The following is an 18035-nucleotide window of genomic DNA, read 5'->3' on the forward strand; positions in this document are numbered from 1 at the left end:
ATCTGCTAGATAAGCAAAATGCATCAGCATTAATCAGCTATGACCCAGAAGTGCTTTGACTTTTACATTTTTTAAAACTATATAGCTCTTTTATGACTAACTAATGCATGAATTAATGAAAATAAATAAATTTTTGCCAACGGCAAATGGCTGTACTTTGTGATGCATTATAAGTGGGTCAAGTCTTTTTCAATTGTCTATTTTTTCACACTTTCCCTTCTACATATTCTACACTACTGTCAAACTGTCAGACCTATTGTAGTAAAAGGCCATGCTTGTTTAGGTTTATTTTTTAGCTGTAACCCAAATACAATGAGTGAATGGATGTATTTCATTGCTCAATTAAAAAAGCCTTTTTTTTTTTTTTAACTCAACAGCAACTTGTCTTTCCAGACACAATGTCCCACTGACTCAGGACAATTCACAGACTTCACTGTCAACAGTTTGCTTGACTAAATGGAAAGTGAATCCAACTGTTCAATTATTATGTCAATGATCCTACAATAAGTAAATCTGGTCCTGTTTCTGGAAAGCCAAGTTATTTATTGGTGCTGTAATTAATTAGAAATGTGTAGTTTCTTGTCTGTTTAATTTTGTCTACTTCAACTCATTTTGTTTCAAATAAGTTTAGGTTTCAGTAAATATGAGAAATAATACTTCATTTAGTTAAAAAAAAAAAAAAAAAAGTACAAGTGTGGTGCAACCGGCAAAGATGCAGCATACTCACGGCAGGATGGAACATTCCTCAGTGCTACGTTTTCTAAGATCCTATTCAATGTTGCCCCTTATTGACGAAAGATACATGTTCTGTGTGTTTTCATTAATTGACTGTCATGTCCGTCATTTACCTCCCAAGGTGGAAGGTACCTCACCATTCCCGAGGTAGGCAACAAGAGGACCGGACGAGGGGCACGGCTGGTCCTCCCACTCACCCCTCCCTGGAACGATGGCAATCTGTGCCTGTCGTTCCGGCACAAGCTGGCAGGCCACCACGTGGGTATGCTGCAAGTGTTTGTGAAGAAGGGAAAGCAGTACAGTCCAGCAGTCTGGGGCCGGACAGGTGGAAATGGCTGGAGGCACACCCAAATCACACTATGGGGCACAGGCCTGGAAAGTGTAAGTATAAATATTTCAAAATTCACTCATACAATGAGAATTTGAAATGATTGTTTCTCCAGACATTTTGGAAGTATGTCAAATGTTTGTATTCCTGTTAATGAAAAATAAATGCGAGCAGCAGTCTGCATTTCGAGGGTGCATATGCAAAATGTTAGATTGACGTCCGCTTTGGGTAGAAACGCATGCCAGCAGCATTTGGTGGTCGTTGCTCAGTGATAGTACCTCAGTGTGCACGTTGCTGCTGTTCACCAGGTGATCCTGAAGGGGGAGCGTGGGCGAGGCAGGAGCGGCGAGATGGCTGTGGACGACATAACCCTGAGGAAAGGCTCCTGCACAGAGGAGCACAATCTGAGGAGACTCTGACTGACAGAACAGAAAAAGGCAGAAAGAAAACAAGAGGGGAAATCATCTGAAAGAGAACTGACTCTGTTTTGACATCGACCTCACTCTGCCTGGCCTCTCGCTGATTTCCCCCGTCACCCCTCCCAGCCATTCTGTGAACGATATCCAAAACGTTGTGTGTCTACAGAACAGTGAGTTTCTCCTTTTGACTGTCCATGAATAAAAAGACTCAATTGAAATGGCATGTGCGCATCCCAGCAGCACACCCCTCTTCTCAGACACCCTCTCACTCCATAACCTTGTTACCATAAAACCTGCATGAACCAACCCACCATGGAAATGTCCTCCACCTAACAGCCCTGGCAGCCATCCAGCCACACCGCTGAGAGGCCCACGTTCACTTCACTTCTTCCTGTTGAGAGGATCGTTCCCTCACATAGCAGTCTGCTTTAGCCTTGCTTTGATCCTTTAGCCACAAGCCATTGCTTTTTATTTGCTGGTATACATTTCTTTGGGGTTTAGAGATACATTAAAAAAAACAAAAAAAAAAACATAAAAGCTAATTGTTTTCTAGACCCAAAGTAAAACATCGAGAGGGCCTTGCCTTTATTGATCCTTTTTTTTGTTACAGTATTAAAAAGATCTGTTTGGTAGAAGAGGTTTAAAATGTAGCACCTTTTCTACCCTGATCTTTTATATCAGCCTCCTAAAGTTGTTCTATGGTCATTGTTTTTTTTAAGACACTCAAAATGTCAAACAGAATCGGTGTATGATTTTTGACACTTGCAAATCAACACTTAGTTTCTATTAAACAGTATGTGCTTTGTTATATTAAGTGCAGTTTGTTATATCGACGATGCCAACACAGTTTAAGGCTTTCAAAAATGTTGTTGTAAATGTAATTGTGTGTACATACTCTGAAAATCTACAATCCCATTTGTTGTGTGGTTTATACGTTATGTGAATTCATACATTGATATTAATTGGATTTCAAAATGGTTGGTTTTTCAACTTTCGCTTAAAGAACATGTATACAGATGGAAACCTTGCGTAGTGCCAGGCTGTGTATGTCAATGTCAATGTGTTATGATAAAAGGCTCTGTCTGTAACTTGCAACGCACATAGTTGCATATCGAATGCTGTGATAATGAAGGGCATCGGCTGGAATTTTAAGGTTTTCTGTATGCATGGGTGCATCCACCAAATTCAGATTTATCCAGACCAGTATGTAAATAAAATTAATTTGACTGATATTTTATGAAACAAAGCATGATTTTTTTTTTCTTATCCCAGTAGCTGACAGCAACACGGTGTTTAAAAAATAAGTAGAATATGTATTGATGAGCAGGTCCCTATATTGTTTGTATTGTTCTGTTTGTATGAGCACACAGTGAGAGCACAGGGATACAAACAGGAGTTCTTGCTATAAAAGTTGGAATTCTTCGAACTAAAGATAGTAAGAAGACTAAGAGGAGAGTCATTTCATCTTATTGTAACAATGCTGGTTTCATAATGTTAAAAACAAGCATAGAAAATGAATTCATCATGTTCACTAAAACTCATATTTCTCTAATTGACGTAAGTGGAATGACTTGTGCTTGATTTATACAGCACCACCACAAAATCGAATTAACACGGTATCCCAACAAGTGAGTTCACAACATTTGTCTCTAATACGTGTCTATGTCAATAGTCAAAGTACTATTCCACATTCAGAGTGAACAGTGAAGGTTTGAATTCGAGCACAGGCCATGATATCCAGCTATTATCACAATACACAAGCACAAAGTCATCACAGAAAGCTGCTGAAACGCAGTTTATTACATTTTAATAACATTAATCAAGTCAAATAATATCTAAAACTAACAACTACACAATTACGAGCCTACTATCTAAAATCAACAAACAATGTGTTGTGTGTATAGGCGGAGAAGCGAGAAAACTATCGAAATGGCGGATGTAGTCTCGTACGTCGCCACGCAAGACTATAAAATGGCTTTTTGGAGGGAAAACTATCAAAGTGGCGAATGTAGTTTCGACTACAAAAATGATGTAAGATAGACAGGACTACCAAAATGGCGGATGTAGTTTCGTACGTGATCATGCTAAGCAAACTGCAAAAACTGCGGCAGGGCCATGAGGCCGCGTTTACACACCACGTGCGTCTGAGATGGGTAGCAAAACCTATACGTGTGTATGAGTATGTGTGCGTGTGTGGGTTAGTTAAACAACAAAGGAAAAGGAATGAAACACTCAAAGCAAGGTCGATCCTCACCGCCGCAGTAACATACAGGAACTGTTTCTCTATCACACAGAAACCCGACTGGCGATCTCAAATTTGGCAAGTCGTGGCACTGGTCTTTTAACTGATAGTCACAGAACCAACCTTACTCGAGGTGACTGAACGAAACACAACACTATTACAGCAGCACGGAATGCAACAGTAATTTCTAAGCAGCACGAACGGAACTCGGCAGTCCGTTAACTTAAAATAAAACAAAACAAGGTAACAAACCCACTATGACCTATCTCTGCCCCGACTCAAGCCTCTTACTCTGAGATGACTTCGAATGCCATAAAGCCATGAACATATTATTTCATCAAAATGGAATATAAAAGTCATAAAAACAACGTTTAGCGTGCCATGAAAATGTCATAAAAGGTCAAAGTATGATATATACCACAAAAAATGAAAAAAAGTTGAAAGAAATTGAACTGTGATGAAAATCATAGTATTCCATTAAAATGTCATAAAAACATGGTGTAATATGTTTAAGAATGTCATAAAAAGTCAGAATATAATATTCAAATTGGCAAGATGGCAAACAATGTCACAGTATAGTGTGCCATTAAAATGTCATAAGATATTTCATAGTATAGTGTACCATTAATTGTTATAAAAGTCATAGTTCGTATGTTGTGAAAAATCATTAATCAATGTCAGAGTACATTATGCAATCAAAATGACATAAAATATGTCATATTATAGTATGTCATCAAAACGTTTTTTTTATAGGATGGTATGTCGTCAAAAAGTCAAAGTATAGTATGCCTAATAATGTTATCAAAAATCTTAGTGTAGTATGCCATGATATATGTCGTAATATCGTCCGTAAAAACTAAAGTAATATTATATAATGTTGAGAAAAGTTATGAAAAATTAACAGTATATTATGATGAAAAAAAATCAGAGCTAGTCTAACAAAGTTAACAACAAAAGTTATGAAGACGTCATAGTATAACGGAAAAAAGGTAGTATAGCCTGTCGAAAAAAGTAATAAAAAGTCATAGTACAGTATGACTTTCTATTACTTTTTTCGACAGGCTATACTATGACTTTTTCAGACTATGAATTTTCAATGACATACTATACCATAACTATTTGATTTGTTTTCTATGTTATCTTCTCAAAATCTCATTCCGATACTGGGAGTCAAATCCAGGTTATTTTAAATCCAGGTTATTTAATAGTATATTATTTTATAGTACCTCAAAGTGTAGTGTTCCTTAAAAAAGTCAGAGTATAGTATGCTATCAAAATGTCCTAAAAACGAAATAGTTTTCAATGAAGCATCATAAAAACTCCATTGTACAGTATGCTGTTAAAATAAAGAGAAGGTTGATAAAAAAGCATTGTATGCCAATAAAATATCATTAAAAAACCACAATAATAGGGCAGTGGCCTGGATTATTCTATCAGACATTGTAAAACAGATTTTAATTGGAATTTTGAGACGATACATAATTACATTTAGAGCTCCTCAAGCTCCTTTTACGCATTTAATGAGATGTTGATGCAGATTGGCATAACTCATACAAAATGTATATGATTGTTCATGGAAAACTGCATTTATTCTCAGTTTCTCCAATTTTAACTCCACATCTATTTTCCAAATAAATTGGTTGAACCAGATCATACATTTTGCCCCTATACCACAATGTAGAAGTCTGAAATAGAGACGTTCAAGCCAAATGGAGTCGAAAGATTTCTTGAAATCAATGAAACATGTGAATATCTCTCTCTCTTCCTCTGTCTCTCAACAACACAAACACACACACAGACAATGAATCAAATTTCTTTTCAAATAAGGTCTGCACTTTTGATATTATATTCTCCTAACTCCTGTCACTGACCTGTGATGAAATACCTTAAAACATTTTCCACCTGGGCAGCCTATTTGGGACCAAAAGGTCAAGCAAACAGTCCTCTTATTAAGATAAACCACCATAGCAAAAATAAATCCAGAGGGCAGAGCCAATAGCTAACACAATTGTGTGTATTCGCCTGTATCTCTGTGTTTGTAAATGTGTGTTTCCCTTTGTGTGTTTTCTAAATTATCTCTTGAAGGGTAGCAAAGTCAGGCATTTCTCTCTCTTTTCTCACAAGCGTGCACCCATACACATATAAAGTGGCAGAGCACACAGTAAGAGAAGGAAATATCAAACACCTTTTCAGTTCATGAAGAATAAAGTATGAAGCCTCTGGCTGAATGAAGGTGAAAGACCTTCTCAGACTCTGTTACGCTTGTTCCATGGAAACAAGAAGTCGATCAGTGCTAATGGGACATTAATGAATGCCATACCACGTGATTAATGGTGAGGTTAGTTAAATATGAGGGAATGTTCACAGAGCTAAACGTTTTTTTTTAACATCATCTTTAGTCAGTTGATACAACTGGATACCTGATAATTGTGTGAGGTTATGACATTTCTTAAATTAGAAAACAACAAAAAGCATGAACCCCAATTCAGTCATTGTTGGAGATTAATTGTGTTACATTCATTTACATTTTTCATGGGATTTTAGGTTCTGTGTTGCATTATTTGCTGCTTGAAATCTACGCTGGTTCTGCCAATATCACAAGAGTTGGGACTCTTAGCTTCATCTCTTTCACTCTACTGTATTTGGTGGATAGGATTAATAATCAGCCATTTCCTCTCTTGTATGTTTGGGGGGCAGTAAAAGTGTAAACAGCACGATATAATGTAATAGGCAAGTACAGTTCCACAAAACCTGTTGCATATCTGAACAGTTGCACCTCGCTGTCAGCGACACGGTGGTAGATGGAAAAGTTGTGGATGACTCCCTCCGGGGACTGTACTTTTAAATTGCAGGGTTAGGGTTAGGGTTAATTGCAGGTGTCTTCTGGGAACAGAGCGAGAGACTTTTTTGTCACCTCAATCTGCACCAGCTTTCCAAGAGAGGTGGGACAGGACACAGAAAATGTTGACTCAAGCATATATATGCACCATGTTTAATTGTATTTCTTTAGCACATGAAGTTCACTGAAAGAAGCTTGATTAAAAGTTGTGTCTGTTGATGACACAGAGCTATAGTTATTTCACACAAAAAATATATATTTATTGCTCTGTATCAATTGGCACAGAACAAACAAGCTCACAAAGACAACAGACTGTAGATTAATTAGCAGTGAATGGCTGTAACACAACACCTATGCTGTCGAGTTGTCCCAGAAAAAAATAACAGATAAAATCATTCTTGTGTTTAGAAAGCAAAAGTAAAGCAAAATGACACCTTTGCAACTGTATTTTGATTATCTCTACTGTATATTTATTGATGAACTAAGAAAATGTAAGGTGTGGCTTATGATTTAAAACGGTACATTTTTACTTCAGTTAAATCAATCCTACAACGATCACATGCAGTGTTTCTTTCCACTAAAAAACAGAACAGGCAGTTCTTCCTTTTCTCACTTTTGTTAACAGAAAGCTGAATTTGGCCAACATCTGTGGAGGTCACACCTTCAGATATTCAAATGTCCACACTATTTTCGAGCACCTTTGGATCCAGGTATGTGTATGGGACATCCAGACTCTTGTTTCTGGCGTTGATCGCCTCAGTTAACTCTCGTAGCGCTCGTTGAAAATTCTTTATCAGGTCGCAGGGATTCGTCTGACTAAAATGCTCCTCTGGGTACTCGCCAAGAGGGACCTGATGACATTTATGATACATTTAAAAAAAAAAGAAATGTTTAAAAATATACTTTTGGCAACATACAGTAATGTACAATTTTAGTTGGCAGGACTCAAATGACCTAAACTTGAACAACTTGAACATGAATTTAATTTATGTGATAAAAGACTTGGGCACTTACAGAGTCAGTGGACTGCCTGCTGAGTAGCCACACGGTAGACATTATCTGAACCGTTGCGTTGATAGCAGGGAGTGTCTTCAGCATCGTGGCCTCACTTGTTGTCCCCTTTGTGGTTGGTGGAGGACGTTGTAGGGTGAGGGGATTGTTGGGCATCCAGCCAGCGTAGTCAAACTGTGAAGAATGAATGATTGATAGATTATTGATTAATACAGTTTGAAGCTACGCCATGTGTCAGTCTGTCGACTACTTTGGTTCACACTGAAATATTGGATTGGAACAAAGACATTCATGGTCCCCAGAGGATGAATCCTAATGACTTTGGTGATCCACTGATTTTTCCTCTAGCGCCGACATGAGGAGAACATTCTTGGCTTTCAGAGGAATGTCTCAACAACTTTCAGCTGGATCGTCATTAAATTTGGTTCAGACATTTATGTTTACCTCAGGGCGAACTGTAATAACGTTGGTGATCCTATGACTTTTCGTCTAGCAGTAAAAACAGTAAAAACAGTAAAAACCTCATGAACCCATTCCACAAATATAGTATTCGTATAACTGAATTAAAAGGCCGTACCTGTCCAGTGTTTACAGCAGAGTGCTGTCCTGAGCAGGTGAAGATCACCATGGTGACAAACTTGACCAACTCAGCCACGGTGGTGAAGCTCTCTGGAATTCCTGAGAATTAGAGGGAATAAACTGCATTTAAGATGTCTGGAAGACAACATTTAAGTTTGACTTCTGTTTGCATTAAGATCATACAATGGTTCATAGATGTGCACATTCATCATCATTAAGATTGAGCTCGTCTTTAAAGCCCACCTGTGCCGGCATGGGAAAGGAATCCATGTTCAAAAATGTCCGAAATCCACTTCTGCAGTTCAGGGTCTTTCTGGACCTCAGTGTCATTCTTGTAGTAGAAGCTCAGCACTCCCTGCACATACCTTTGACAAATGTGGATAAGTTCTGTTAAACACATTCCCAGTTGAATTAGCCATTTTTTAAAAATCACACTGCAGTAGTAAGACATTTTGTAAGACAATTTAAGGCCATATCTTTAGAATGATGTTCTGTTATTTTTAAGAATTTGGTGCAATAGCTTATTCAACACAGTAGATCAAACAACTTTAAAGAAATAATGTGACATTTTCACAAGATCAATATCATTCATATCTGTGGGTTAAGTAGCTCTACAACCTGGTGGCAATGAGCTTAGCTTAGCATAAAGACTGGAAACAGTTAGCTGGCTAGCTTCATTGAGTTAAAATATTCATTTAAACTTTACACAAACAGAGAATATATTTGTTACATGCCACATTTTATTCTTGGTAAACAGTTGCCAGGTGCAGGGACTTCCTGGAATGTTCTGGCTCTCTGGCAACCTCACCGTGATGACGAATAACCAGGATTCAACAAACAATATGAAATACTGTTAATGAAGGTGCTTTACAGGTGTTGGGAGGCCCATTTTTTTTATTTTTGGTATTGATCTTCTCATCTCTTGGCCAACTCTTGGAGAGAAAGTACTTGTATCTCTGTATGTGTTGGTTTGTTCCTTTTAATTAAACCCAAAAATAAATGTATATTTCATATTCTGTAATTCCATTACAGTGCCCTCTGTCATAATACAAGTTATTACATTCAGACATCACCTGTCTTTGTGTTAACCACACTAATGATTGCTTTTTATTGAAACTGAAGCCTTAAATGTTGAAGGGTAGGGATGCCCCTTCCCTAATCTCACAGAAGTTCTCAATCAAAGTAGTTCAGGCTGGTTCATTCAGAACATTTTACAGCCAACTGCCAATCTACTCAATCAAGAGGCAGATCACTTATTTACTGAATTGTCATATTTTGAGGCATTGTTAATCTAACTTGCAGCAGTTTCTCTGGTGACTGCTATGGAGCTTATGTTTCAAGTTAAACTGTTCGTAGGAAATTGCATTAACATGGACTAACTGAAAGAAATTATGCAAAGAAACAGTTTGTAAAGGGCAAAGAAGGGAAAAAACGTACACATGTTGCAGCTTAACTGATCTTTTATGAGAAACCAGCTGAGTGAAAACTCACCTCTTCAAGAAGGCCTACCCTTAACCTTCCATTTATTCTATTCATATTAGTTTGTGGCACTTATTGCATTCGTTTGTTTCTGCACTGTATGGCTCTTGTTTATGCTCTTAGATGCTTGTTTGAAGAAAGGAGATGCACTTATGACTTCTGGTGACGAGTTGTTCTCTCGAAAACCGATGTTGAATACACTTATTGTAAGTCGCTTTGGATAAAAGCGTCTGCTAAATGACTGTAATATACTGTAATATAAGGTAATGAGTGGCATAAGAGAATAAAAGCTAGCTAGTAGAGAGGGCAGGATTTAGAGCTCTTGTTTTCCAATACCAGGACACCTGTACTACCTGTGGATGATATCCCAAAGCTTGAGTCCATCATCCCGATAGTAGAACTTCGGTACATCCTCCAGCCCACGGTCAGCAATGTCGTCCGGTATGCAGAGGGAGCGGTAGGTCACTGAGGACAGTGATCTCTTCAGGAGTGTCTTCACACCCTTTCCACCTGAAGCTGCAAACTAGGAGACATTCAAATATGTAAGGATTATAGTTCGAGATAAATAATGTACATGGCATTGAATATATATATACACACACACACACACACACACACACACACACACACACACACACACATATATATATATATATATATATATATATATATATATATATTAGGTAATTAGGTGTTTGTCTTTTCGTACCTTAGTGAAAACTCCAGTCTTAGATATTAGAAAACTTCGAGCTAAGTTGTTGATCTGTAGAGTGTAGCGAGTGTGAGGTACAAGGAGCTGAGAGAAAGAGGAAAACTCTGTGAACTTCACAGCACACATCTTGATGCTTCTCTACCATTCAGCAGTGTCAAATTGTTGAAAATATAAACACACTAACATTATGATTCATCATCTTTGGAAGACACAAAAATCAGTCAATTAAAAAAAAATGACAACTCCAGTAAAAGTTCGGTATTCTCCCTTTCAGTTACCTTGTACAGCGGATGCACCATGGGCAAGTTGCGCAGCAGTGACACTGCAAAAACTTCAGCCAGCAAATGAGTGCGCAGCAGGTGAACGTTGAGTTCATGCTCGTTGAAATCTGCACTTCTCACAAAAATCTTGGCCGTCAACCAGTCGTACTCAGAGTCAGTAGGAAAGAAGATGGGATTATCATCTGCTGGAGTCTGCTTCAGCTGCAGGAGAAGGAAGGGAGGTGTGGTTAATTCAATCCATTCAATATATTACCAGTACCGTAGTACTATAGGTTCCATCTTCTTTTCAGTTAGATACGCTCTCGAAGAGCAAATTAATATTTTCTTTGACTCCCATGTCAGAGCACAGGGTCAATTTCAGAACAGAAACCTGACTTCAATGATCTAATGCCTAAATTCTCATGTATTTGGCTGAGGGAAAAGGGAGGCGACCTGCCAATTCCAATTAAAAGACTTTCAATATTTTTTTCTCTGATCCACATTATTCATATATGTTTGCACTCTATTTGTGTAATTTAACGAAAGGTATTTCTGTCTTCTCTGTACATATGACATCTATAGTGTTGCATGTCTGTTCGTCCTGGAAGAGTCATCACTACTGTGAACTATTTGAGTGTTAATCTCACCTGAATAGCAATTGGCATCAGCTGATCATCAGGTGTTTTGTGAAGCAGGACGAGGGGAGCCATCAAGTACTGCTTCATCCCGTTGATGATGTTTGTTTTCAGCCCATCCAAACGCTTGTAGTCACACAGGAATATGTTTCCTTTCTGTATTTAATTTGAGTGAGTATGAGAAATAATGTGACTCACATGCATACAGTGTGAATATGAATTATACTAAGTGAACGTAACTGAATGTAAGTGCAACATGCCTTTTCAAATTGAACATGTCATGAAGCAAAATATGACTCAAAGATCAATCAAAGTCAAGACATTCACCTCCATTTCATCTGCCAAGCTATGTGGACCACCGAGGGAGACCATGTCATCACTGACAGGAAAGTTGTTGGGCAGGACTGAACAACGTTGGATCAACATGGGGTTGATACCGTTTAGAAACTGGTAGCCAAAGAAAGCGTCCTCCTTCCAATGTTCCTGGACATATTCTAGAAGAAAAAGTTAAACTTCATTGAGTTATAAACTTTGTGCTAGAAAATCTTCCTCTATCACAGTTATCAGCTTCACTCTACACTGTATACGAAACTGGAAAATGGCAAACAATGTGTTATACAGACTGCACTCACAGACATGGTTGGACACTGTTTATAGTTGCTTCAAAGTCAAAGTCTTGATTGTATGCAATTAAATACTGTTAAACGATTCCTTCTGTGACATTTTTCCCTCTTTATTAAGCCAAGTAATAAAAACAATAGCATGTGTTAGTTAGCATCATGTATATCCAAATGAACATTGTTGAATCATGCATACAATAACAAGTACTTCATTAAACTGCCATGATAGTACCTGATATGTCAGTCCGTTTGCAGGAGAACACCCGATCGATAGCATCCATATCATGCCAGTTGTCCGTGGAGTCAGAAAGTTCCTTCAGTTTCAGCTCAGCCAGCCTAGAAAATAAAAGCATAAATTAATCTTATTATTATGCCTTGAATCATTTTCATAGGCAGGTACAGCTACATAGATAGATATCTGAGAGAATTGAAGACCTCACCCAGTGGCTGCAGTTAAAACAAACTCTTTGGTCTTGGTGAAGGAGAACTGGACCTCTTCAGGCAGATCACGAGGGCCCTCTGACCTCATGCAGTGGGGTATTCCCTCTAGATACACATCCCAACTGGTAAATAGAGAAGAGCTGAGTAATGAGGAACTTTGCGCAGATACCAGTGTTTAAGCAGTTTTAATTTAATATGTAAGCATAATATACTTAACTTGACTTCAATATTGCAATTTTGCAAAATAAATTTCAATAAACCCTGGCAGGTGTAATATGGTGGTTAATTTTCACCCAAAAGGGTGTAGATGAATGTTAGTATTGGGGTGTTTAATAAAGTTAAAAAGTGTATAAGCTCAGGTTGCTCACCAATAGTCTTCCCCTCGCTGCTTCAGCTCCTGCTCCCGACTGTACCTGCCAAGATGATGGTCGTCTTCAAAGATTCTCAGAGCTTGAAGAAAGAAATAACAACAAGGTTTAAAATTGTTGATAAATGCAGCGAGCTGGTTACTCCAGCATTAGACCAGCATTTCCTTATTTTATGTCTTCTGTGGTCAGTGAACAGCGTACAGGATGTCTGACAAGTCTAATTCACACAAACCTGTTCCCTCTCTGAAGCGGTGCACCTCATTGTCAGTGATCCAGCGGTAGATGGGAAAGTTGTAGGTGTCACCCTCAGGGGATCTCACTTCCACCTTGGCAGGGAACCAAGAGTTTTCAAAGAAGAGGAGTGTGTGATGCTGTTTATCTATCTCAATTAGGACCAGCTTTCCAATGGAGTCGGGGCAGGACACAGTAACACTGGACACCTGGAGTTATGACAGAAATGGGTTGCATATTTGATAACCAAGAAGTGAACTGTAACATTTTGTATAGTTAGCATACCAGTGGCGGGCCGTGCATTTTATACCTAAGCCTTCACTGCTGTCCTGCAGTTGAAGTACCACCTTATCACCACATGATGGCGCCACAGCTATTAGTCTTTCCGAAGGTAACTATACGTATTCGTATTAAACCGTTCGGGACTGAATAATCCTGAACATTTGGAAAATGCAAAACTTAAATTAAGGAAAATATAATGTTTTCTACACTCATGTAGGAGTGGCTCTCAGCTGGTCTGGCTGTGGGACCCACCATCATTCCTTAATGACAAGTCGCAGCCCAGAGAGATCGTTTTATGATTTTACTTTCATTGTACATTGTACGTAATGCTCTGCAATGTCTTTCCTTGTCTCAGCCCCGTGTCATGGTGTGTGGTAGGCTACATCTCACTCGAGTCAGGAAACTTGTCAGAATGCCCATATTTGATTGGCTGAGCTGAATCACGTGATGTGATTCACAACGCCGACTAAGCCTCTGCTGTTAAGTTTCGTTTCAAGATAGTCACATGCTCGCCTACTGACCAATCACAGCACATGCTGTACCTCACTGCAGAGCTGCACATGGAGACTGAGCTGCACGTAATGCTGACGTAGCTATAGGCCGGCTAGCAGACTCTGACACGTTAAAGAATATGGCCAACATGTCAAACTTAAGATCTGATTGGTTGAAGACTATGATAATCAACAATATCGTCCCCATTTACTTAAACTGCACAGGGATTCACTTGTGAGTCTGAAGGCCTTGGGCCTCTCTTCTTGCCAACACAGAGGTGAAATCTGATTGGATAAAAGCTCTACTTAAAACAAGCTGCACTGGAAGCAGAGCAACTGAGGAAGACAGTAGATGTGCAATGAGAAAATAAGATAATGGGAAAAATATTTTTATAAATTATAATCCATATAAGAAAAATTATTAAATTATAAAATAGATATAGCTTTGTGATTCAGTTTGGGCCAGCAGAGAAGGCCCTGACGGCCCTCCACTGTAGCATACAATACTGAATGTAGAAGGATGGACAAAATAAAATGTATGAATATAATTTTTATTTGGAGCTCATTATGTGGACTTTTTTTGTTGCTTTGGTCACCTTTGAAGCCGTAAATTAAAGAGTTGCAGTTGCTGCACAGTCTGAGTTGACGAGGGTTTACATCATCTTCTCTAAATTGATGTTCAATACAATAATCTGAAGTTGAAGAAGAGTGTTATACATTTGGAGAAAGATATTTCAGACTTACTGCTCCTCTGATGATGCTCAATTTGAGGGGCTTGTACCAGGTGCGTGTGCTCTCCCCATCTGTGCCCACCAGCTTAATATAGACATTGTGAAGAGTGGTGGCAAAGGCGAGATCGCCAGTGGCCACGGTCACTGTATAATTCACCATTTTCACACTGGCAAATCCTGGCGAGAAAACGAATAACCATGAATCACAATGAAAATGACATTGGCAAAAGATATAACAAGTAACATTCAACGTTTTTTCTCACCAATCTATTACAGTCTACTCTTTTAAAAATAATTTCATGAAGCATCTCTCTTACCTGACCAAGATGCTCCTGTGATGAACTGCTCTCTTGATGTAAGTTGTTGTGGACGTCCACCGAGAGTTTATAAAGCTGAAATATCTCTGACTCAAGCCATATGTCTGGGGCAGATAAGATTCAAGTTGACACTCCCCAGCGAGATTATTTCCATTGAAAAGGCGTTTAAAAGATGACTATGGCCCCTGTTGAAAATATGTTTAAATTAGTTCAAAAGTTAAATTTTTTCACCAACTATTTCAAGATGTTGATTGAACATTTACGTTAAGACCATATTTTAACCGGATTTGCAATTCAAAAATGTTTCATCCTCTACATTGTGCTAATATTACATCGTTATTTTAGATGTTTACAAAGAAACCACATAAACATTCCTCAGTTGAAAGTCAACTTTTCAAATTCCAGTGAAATATGGTCTAGACGTGAATGTCTTCAAATAGTTGGTGAAACAACTTTCACTTTTAAACGTCTTTTAAACATCACCGTGTACTAAACGTGCTTTAAACAGTAAAATATGTAAATTAGTTTGTTGCATTTAGAATGTTTGGAAGCAGGGACGTTTCTTTCTGGACTCGGGGAGGTATGTACGACTAGTGTTGAAAATAAATAAGCGAGCATTTTCTTATGCTTCCGAATAAATGAATACATTAGTTGAATGAGCTTATCGCTTGTCTTGTAAAAACTATTCGTGCTGAGCCCAGCTAAAGAATCCAGTATGCTTGTGTATTGAATCATAATAATCTGCTAAAAGGCCATTGTATCGGGAGCTGTGTGTGGGGATACTCTCCTGGATTGAGTGGGACTCACTCTGAACTGATTTCATGCCAAAGACAGCTGTCATTCGTGTCTCTGTGTTCTTGCAATCAGCTGCACCCAAACACATGGCGACAGTGGTGCGTATGCTGAGCGGTGCTGAACCAGGTTGGGTTGTGGGTTCGTTACTGCTCCATTTGTTGGCAGACTGAGCATGACAGACTCACCATTTAAATTATACAGTTATTATAGTAAACTAAATTGAAACAAAAATGAAATAAGCGGTACAAATATTGTTAGTGATCTGAAAATAAACTACAAACAACTAAATCAAATTCGAAAGGTACAGACTAAAAAGAAAATAAGAACTGGTTGAAAATTTGAAACTACTGTAACCTTGCTTCTTGAGTGTGAAGGAAAGCGCTGGTTCTCTCCCGAAAGTGTCCTCTCCACTTGGAACCAATGCACGAATATAGGGCTAGTCCAACAACCAGTTATATTAGTGAGATAAAGAATCTCGGTTACTCTGGCAAGACAGTCTTAAGACATATAAGAAGGCCCACCGTAATGCCAGAGCAGCTTATTACTCATCGTTAATAGAGAAAAATAAGAACAACCCCAGGTTCCTCTTCAGCACTGTAGCCAGGCTGACAGAGAGTCACAGCTCTGTTGTGCCGAGTATCCCTATAGACCTCAGTAGCAATGACTTCATGAACTTCTTTAATGATAAAATTATAATTATTCGATAGAAAATTAATCATCTCCTGCCCTGCATCCAGCAGCACCGTCAAGAATCTTGGAGTTACCTTTGATCAGGATTTGTCTTTCAACTCTCAGATAAAACTTATTTCTAGGACTGCCTTTTTTCACCTACGTAATATTTCAAAAATCAGGCACATCCTATCTCAAAGCGATGCAGAGAAATTAGTTCATGTATTTCTTACCTCTAGACTAGATTACTGCAATTCCTTATTTTCAGGCTGCTCTAATAAGTCTCTTAAATCTCTCCAGCTGATCCAGAATGCTGCAGCTCGTGTACTAACAAGAACTAAGAGGAGAGATCATATTACTCCTGTATTAGCTTCTCTGCACTGGCTCCCTGTAAAATCTAGAATAGAATTTAAAATCCTTTTACTGACCTACAAAGCCCGAATTGGTCAGGCTCCATCATATCTTAAAGAGCTTATAGTACCATACTGCCCTACTAGAGAGCTGTGATCCAGTGATTCAGGGTTACTTGTGGTTCCTAGAGTCTTAAAAAGTAGGACGGGAGCCAGAGCCTTCAGTTATCAAGCTCCTCTTCTGTGGAACCAGCTTCCCGTTTCAGTCCGGGGGGCAGACACACTCACCACATTTAAGAGTAGGCTTAAGACTTTCCTCTTTGATAGTGCTTATACTTAGGGCTGGCTCTGGCTTGCCTTGGACCGGCCCATGGACAAACTGGTATAGGCAAAAACTACAGGGGGACTTCCTACACTGAGCACCTCTCTCCTCCTCTTCTTCACCTCCGTCTGTATGCATTGATGTCCCATTAATTCATTACTAACTTTACTTCTTCCCTGGAGTATTTGTGCTTTCTCGCCTCACAGGATGACTGCAGTTTTATCTGGACACTGGTTCTTCAACCAGCCATGGCCCTGCTGACACCTACTACGATCTTCATTATTAACATTATTAATCCTATTACCGATACCATTAATGCACAGTACTGATTTTGTCTCTTCCCCGGAGTCCTTGTGCTTCCTCTCCTCACAGGTTTCCATGGAGCATGGTTTCATCTGGACCCTGGTCCTTCCTCCTACCATGGCCCTGCTGACTCCAACTGCTAATATCACTTTTATTATTACTCACATTACTATTTCATATTACCGATACCATTAATGCACATTATTGACCTGCTTCTTCACCAGAGTCTCTGTGCTTTCTTGCCTCACAGGTTCCTGTGTATCCGGGTTAAACCTGGACCAGGTCTTGCCTCCTGTCGTGGTTGTGTCATACATTGAATGTGCTGTAATTACATTGAATGTGTTGTAATTCACTATCCTGTTCTACACATGACATCATTGCACTTCTGTCCATCCTGGGAGAGGGATCCCTCCTCTATTGCTCTCCCACAGGTTTCTTCCTCTTTCCTCCCCGTTAAAGGGTTTTTGGGGAGTTTTTCCTGTTCCGATGTGAGGGTCCCGGGACAAGAGGATATCAAACGTGTACATATTGTAAAGCCCTCTGAGGCAAATTTGTAATTTGTGATTTTGGGCTATACACAAATTAATTGAATTGAATAAAAGTAACTGGTGAAATTCTGGCGAAATTCTGCCATTACTATGAGTTGTAAAATGTATCTTGCTCTATCCCCACTTCAAACTGTGGTAGTGGGTGTGGTCTGTACTCAGCTGTAGGGGAGAGATCTGTGGGAGTGGTTCAGTGGAACTGTGCCAGGGTTAGTTGAATGAGGGATAATTAGCCTGGCACTGTTCCCCTGAACCACTCCCACATATCTCTCCCCTGCAGCTGAGCACAGACCACGCCCACTACCACATAAACAGTATTTGGTGACGGTAG

At 39.0% G+C, this 18035-nt stretch overlaps 2 protein-coding genes across 6 annotated transcripts in view; one reads left to right on the forward strand and one right to left on the reverse strand.

Annotated features, from left to right (window-relative positions):
- The window catches only part of npnta (nephronectin a), a 43715-nt gene extending 40828 nt beyond the window's left edge, over window positions 1–2887 (forward strand). For all 3 annotated transcript variants that reach the window (XM_079278165.1, XM_079278167.1, XM_079278166.1), the window contains 2 exons: window positions 857–1116; window positions 1372–2887. In XM_079278165.1, the coding sequence (XP_079134291.1) occupies window positions 857–1116; window positions 1372–1482 (371 nt within the window). In that variant the 3' untranslated portion in view covers window positions 1483–2887. The remainder of the gene's footprint in view (window positions 1–856; window positions 1117–1371) is intronic.
- Window positions 2888–6702: 3815 nt separating this feature from the next.
- Window positions 6703–16717, reverse strand: LOC306784702 (polyunsaturated fatty acid lipoxygenase ALOX15B-like). 3 transcript variants are annotated; one of them, XM_079278793.1, is made up of 15 exons: window positions 16613–16717; window positions 14417–14580; window positions 12901–13108; window positions 12669–12750; window positions 12300–12422; window positions 12092–12195; window positions 11567–11733; window positions 11252–11395; window positions 10623–10826; window positions 10342–10428; window positions 9986–10155; window positions 8397–8518; window positions 8152–8252; window positions 7578–7748; window positions 6703–7414 (listed from the first exon to the last, which is right to left on the reverse strand). In XM_079278793.1, exons 2-15 carry the CDS (start codon window positions 14561–14563, stop codon window positions 7235–7237), a joined length of 2010 nt encoding a protein of 669 aa, XP_079134919.1. In that variant the 5' UTR covers window positions 14564–14580; window positions 16613–16717; the 3' UTR covers window positions 6703–7234. The 3 variants fall into 3 exon arrangements, with proteins under 3 accessions (XP_079134919.1, XP_079134917.1, XP_079134918.1); XM_079278791.1 differs by lacking the exon at window positions 16613–16717 and adding an exon at window positions 14721–14773; XM_079278792.1 differs by lacking the exon at window positions 16613–16717 and adding an exon at window positions 14667–14729.
- Window positions 16718–18035: the final 1318 nt, after the last annotated feature.

Source organism: Melanostigma gelatinosum (assembly GCF_949748355.1).
Source record: "Melanostigma gelatinosum genome assembly, chromosome: 11".
In the NCBI taxonomy this organism is placed as follows: Eukaryota; Metazoa; Chordata; class Actinopteri; order Perciformes; family Zoarcidae; genus Melanostigma; species Melanostigma gelatinosum.

Coding starts and splice junctions, on each gene's coding strand:
- LOC306784702 (XM_079278793.1), bottom strand. CDS start 14,563: ATGGTGAATTATACAGTGACCGTGGCCACTGGCGATCTCGCCTTTGCC. Junction 12,423..12,668: donor CAGCGAGGGGAAGACTATTG/GTGAGCAACCTG, acceptor TCTATTTACCAG/TTGGGATGTGTATCTAGAGG. Junction 11,396..11,566: donor GCTTGGCAGATGAAATGGAG/GTGAATGTCTTG, acceptor AATTAAATACAG/AAAGGAAACATATTCCTGTG.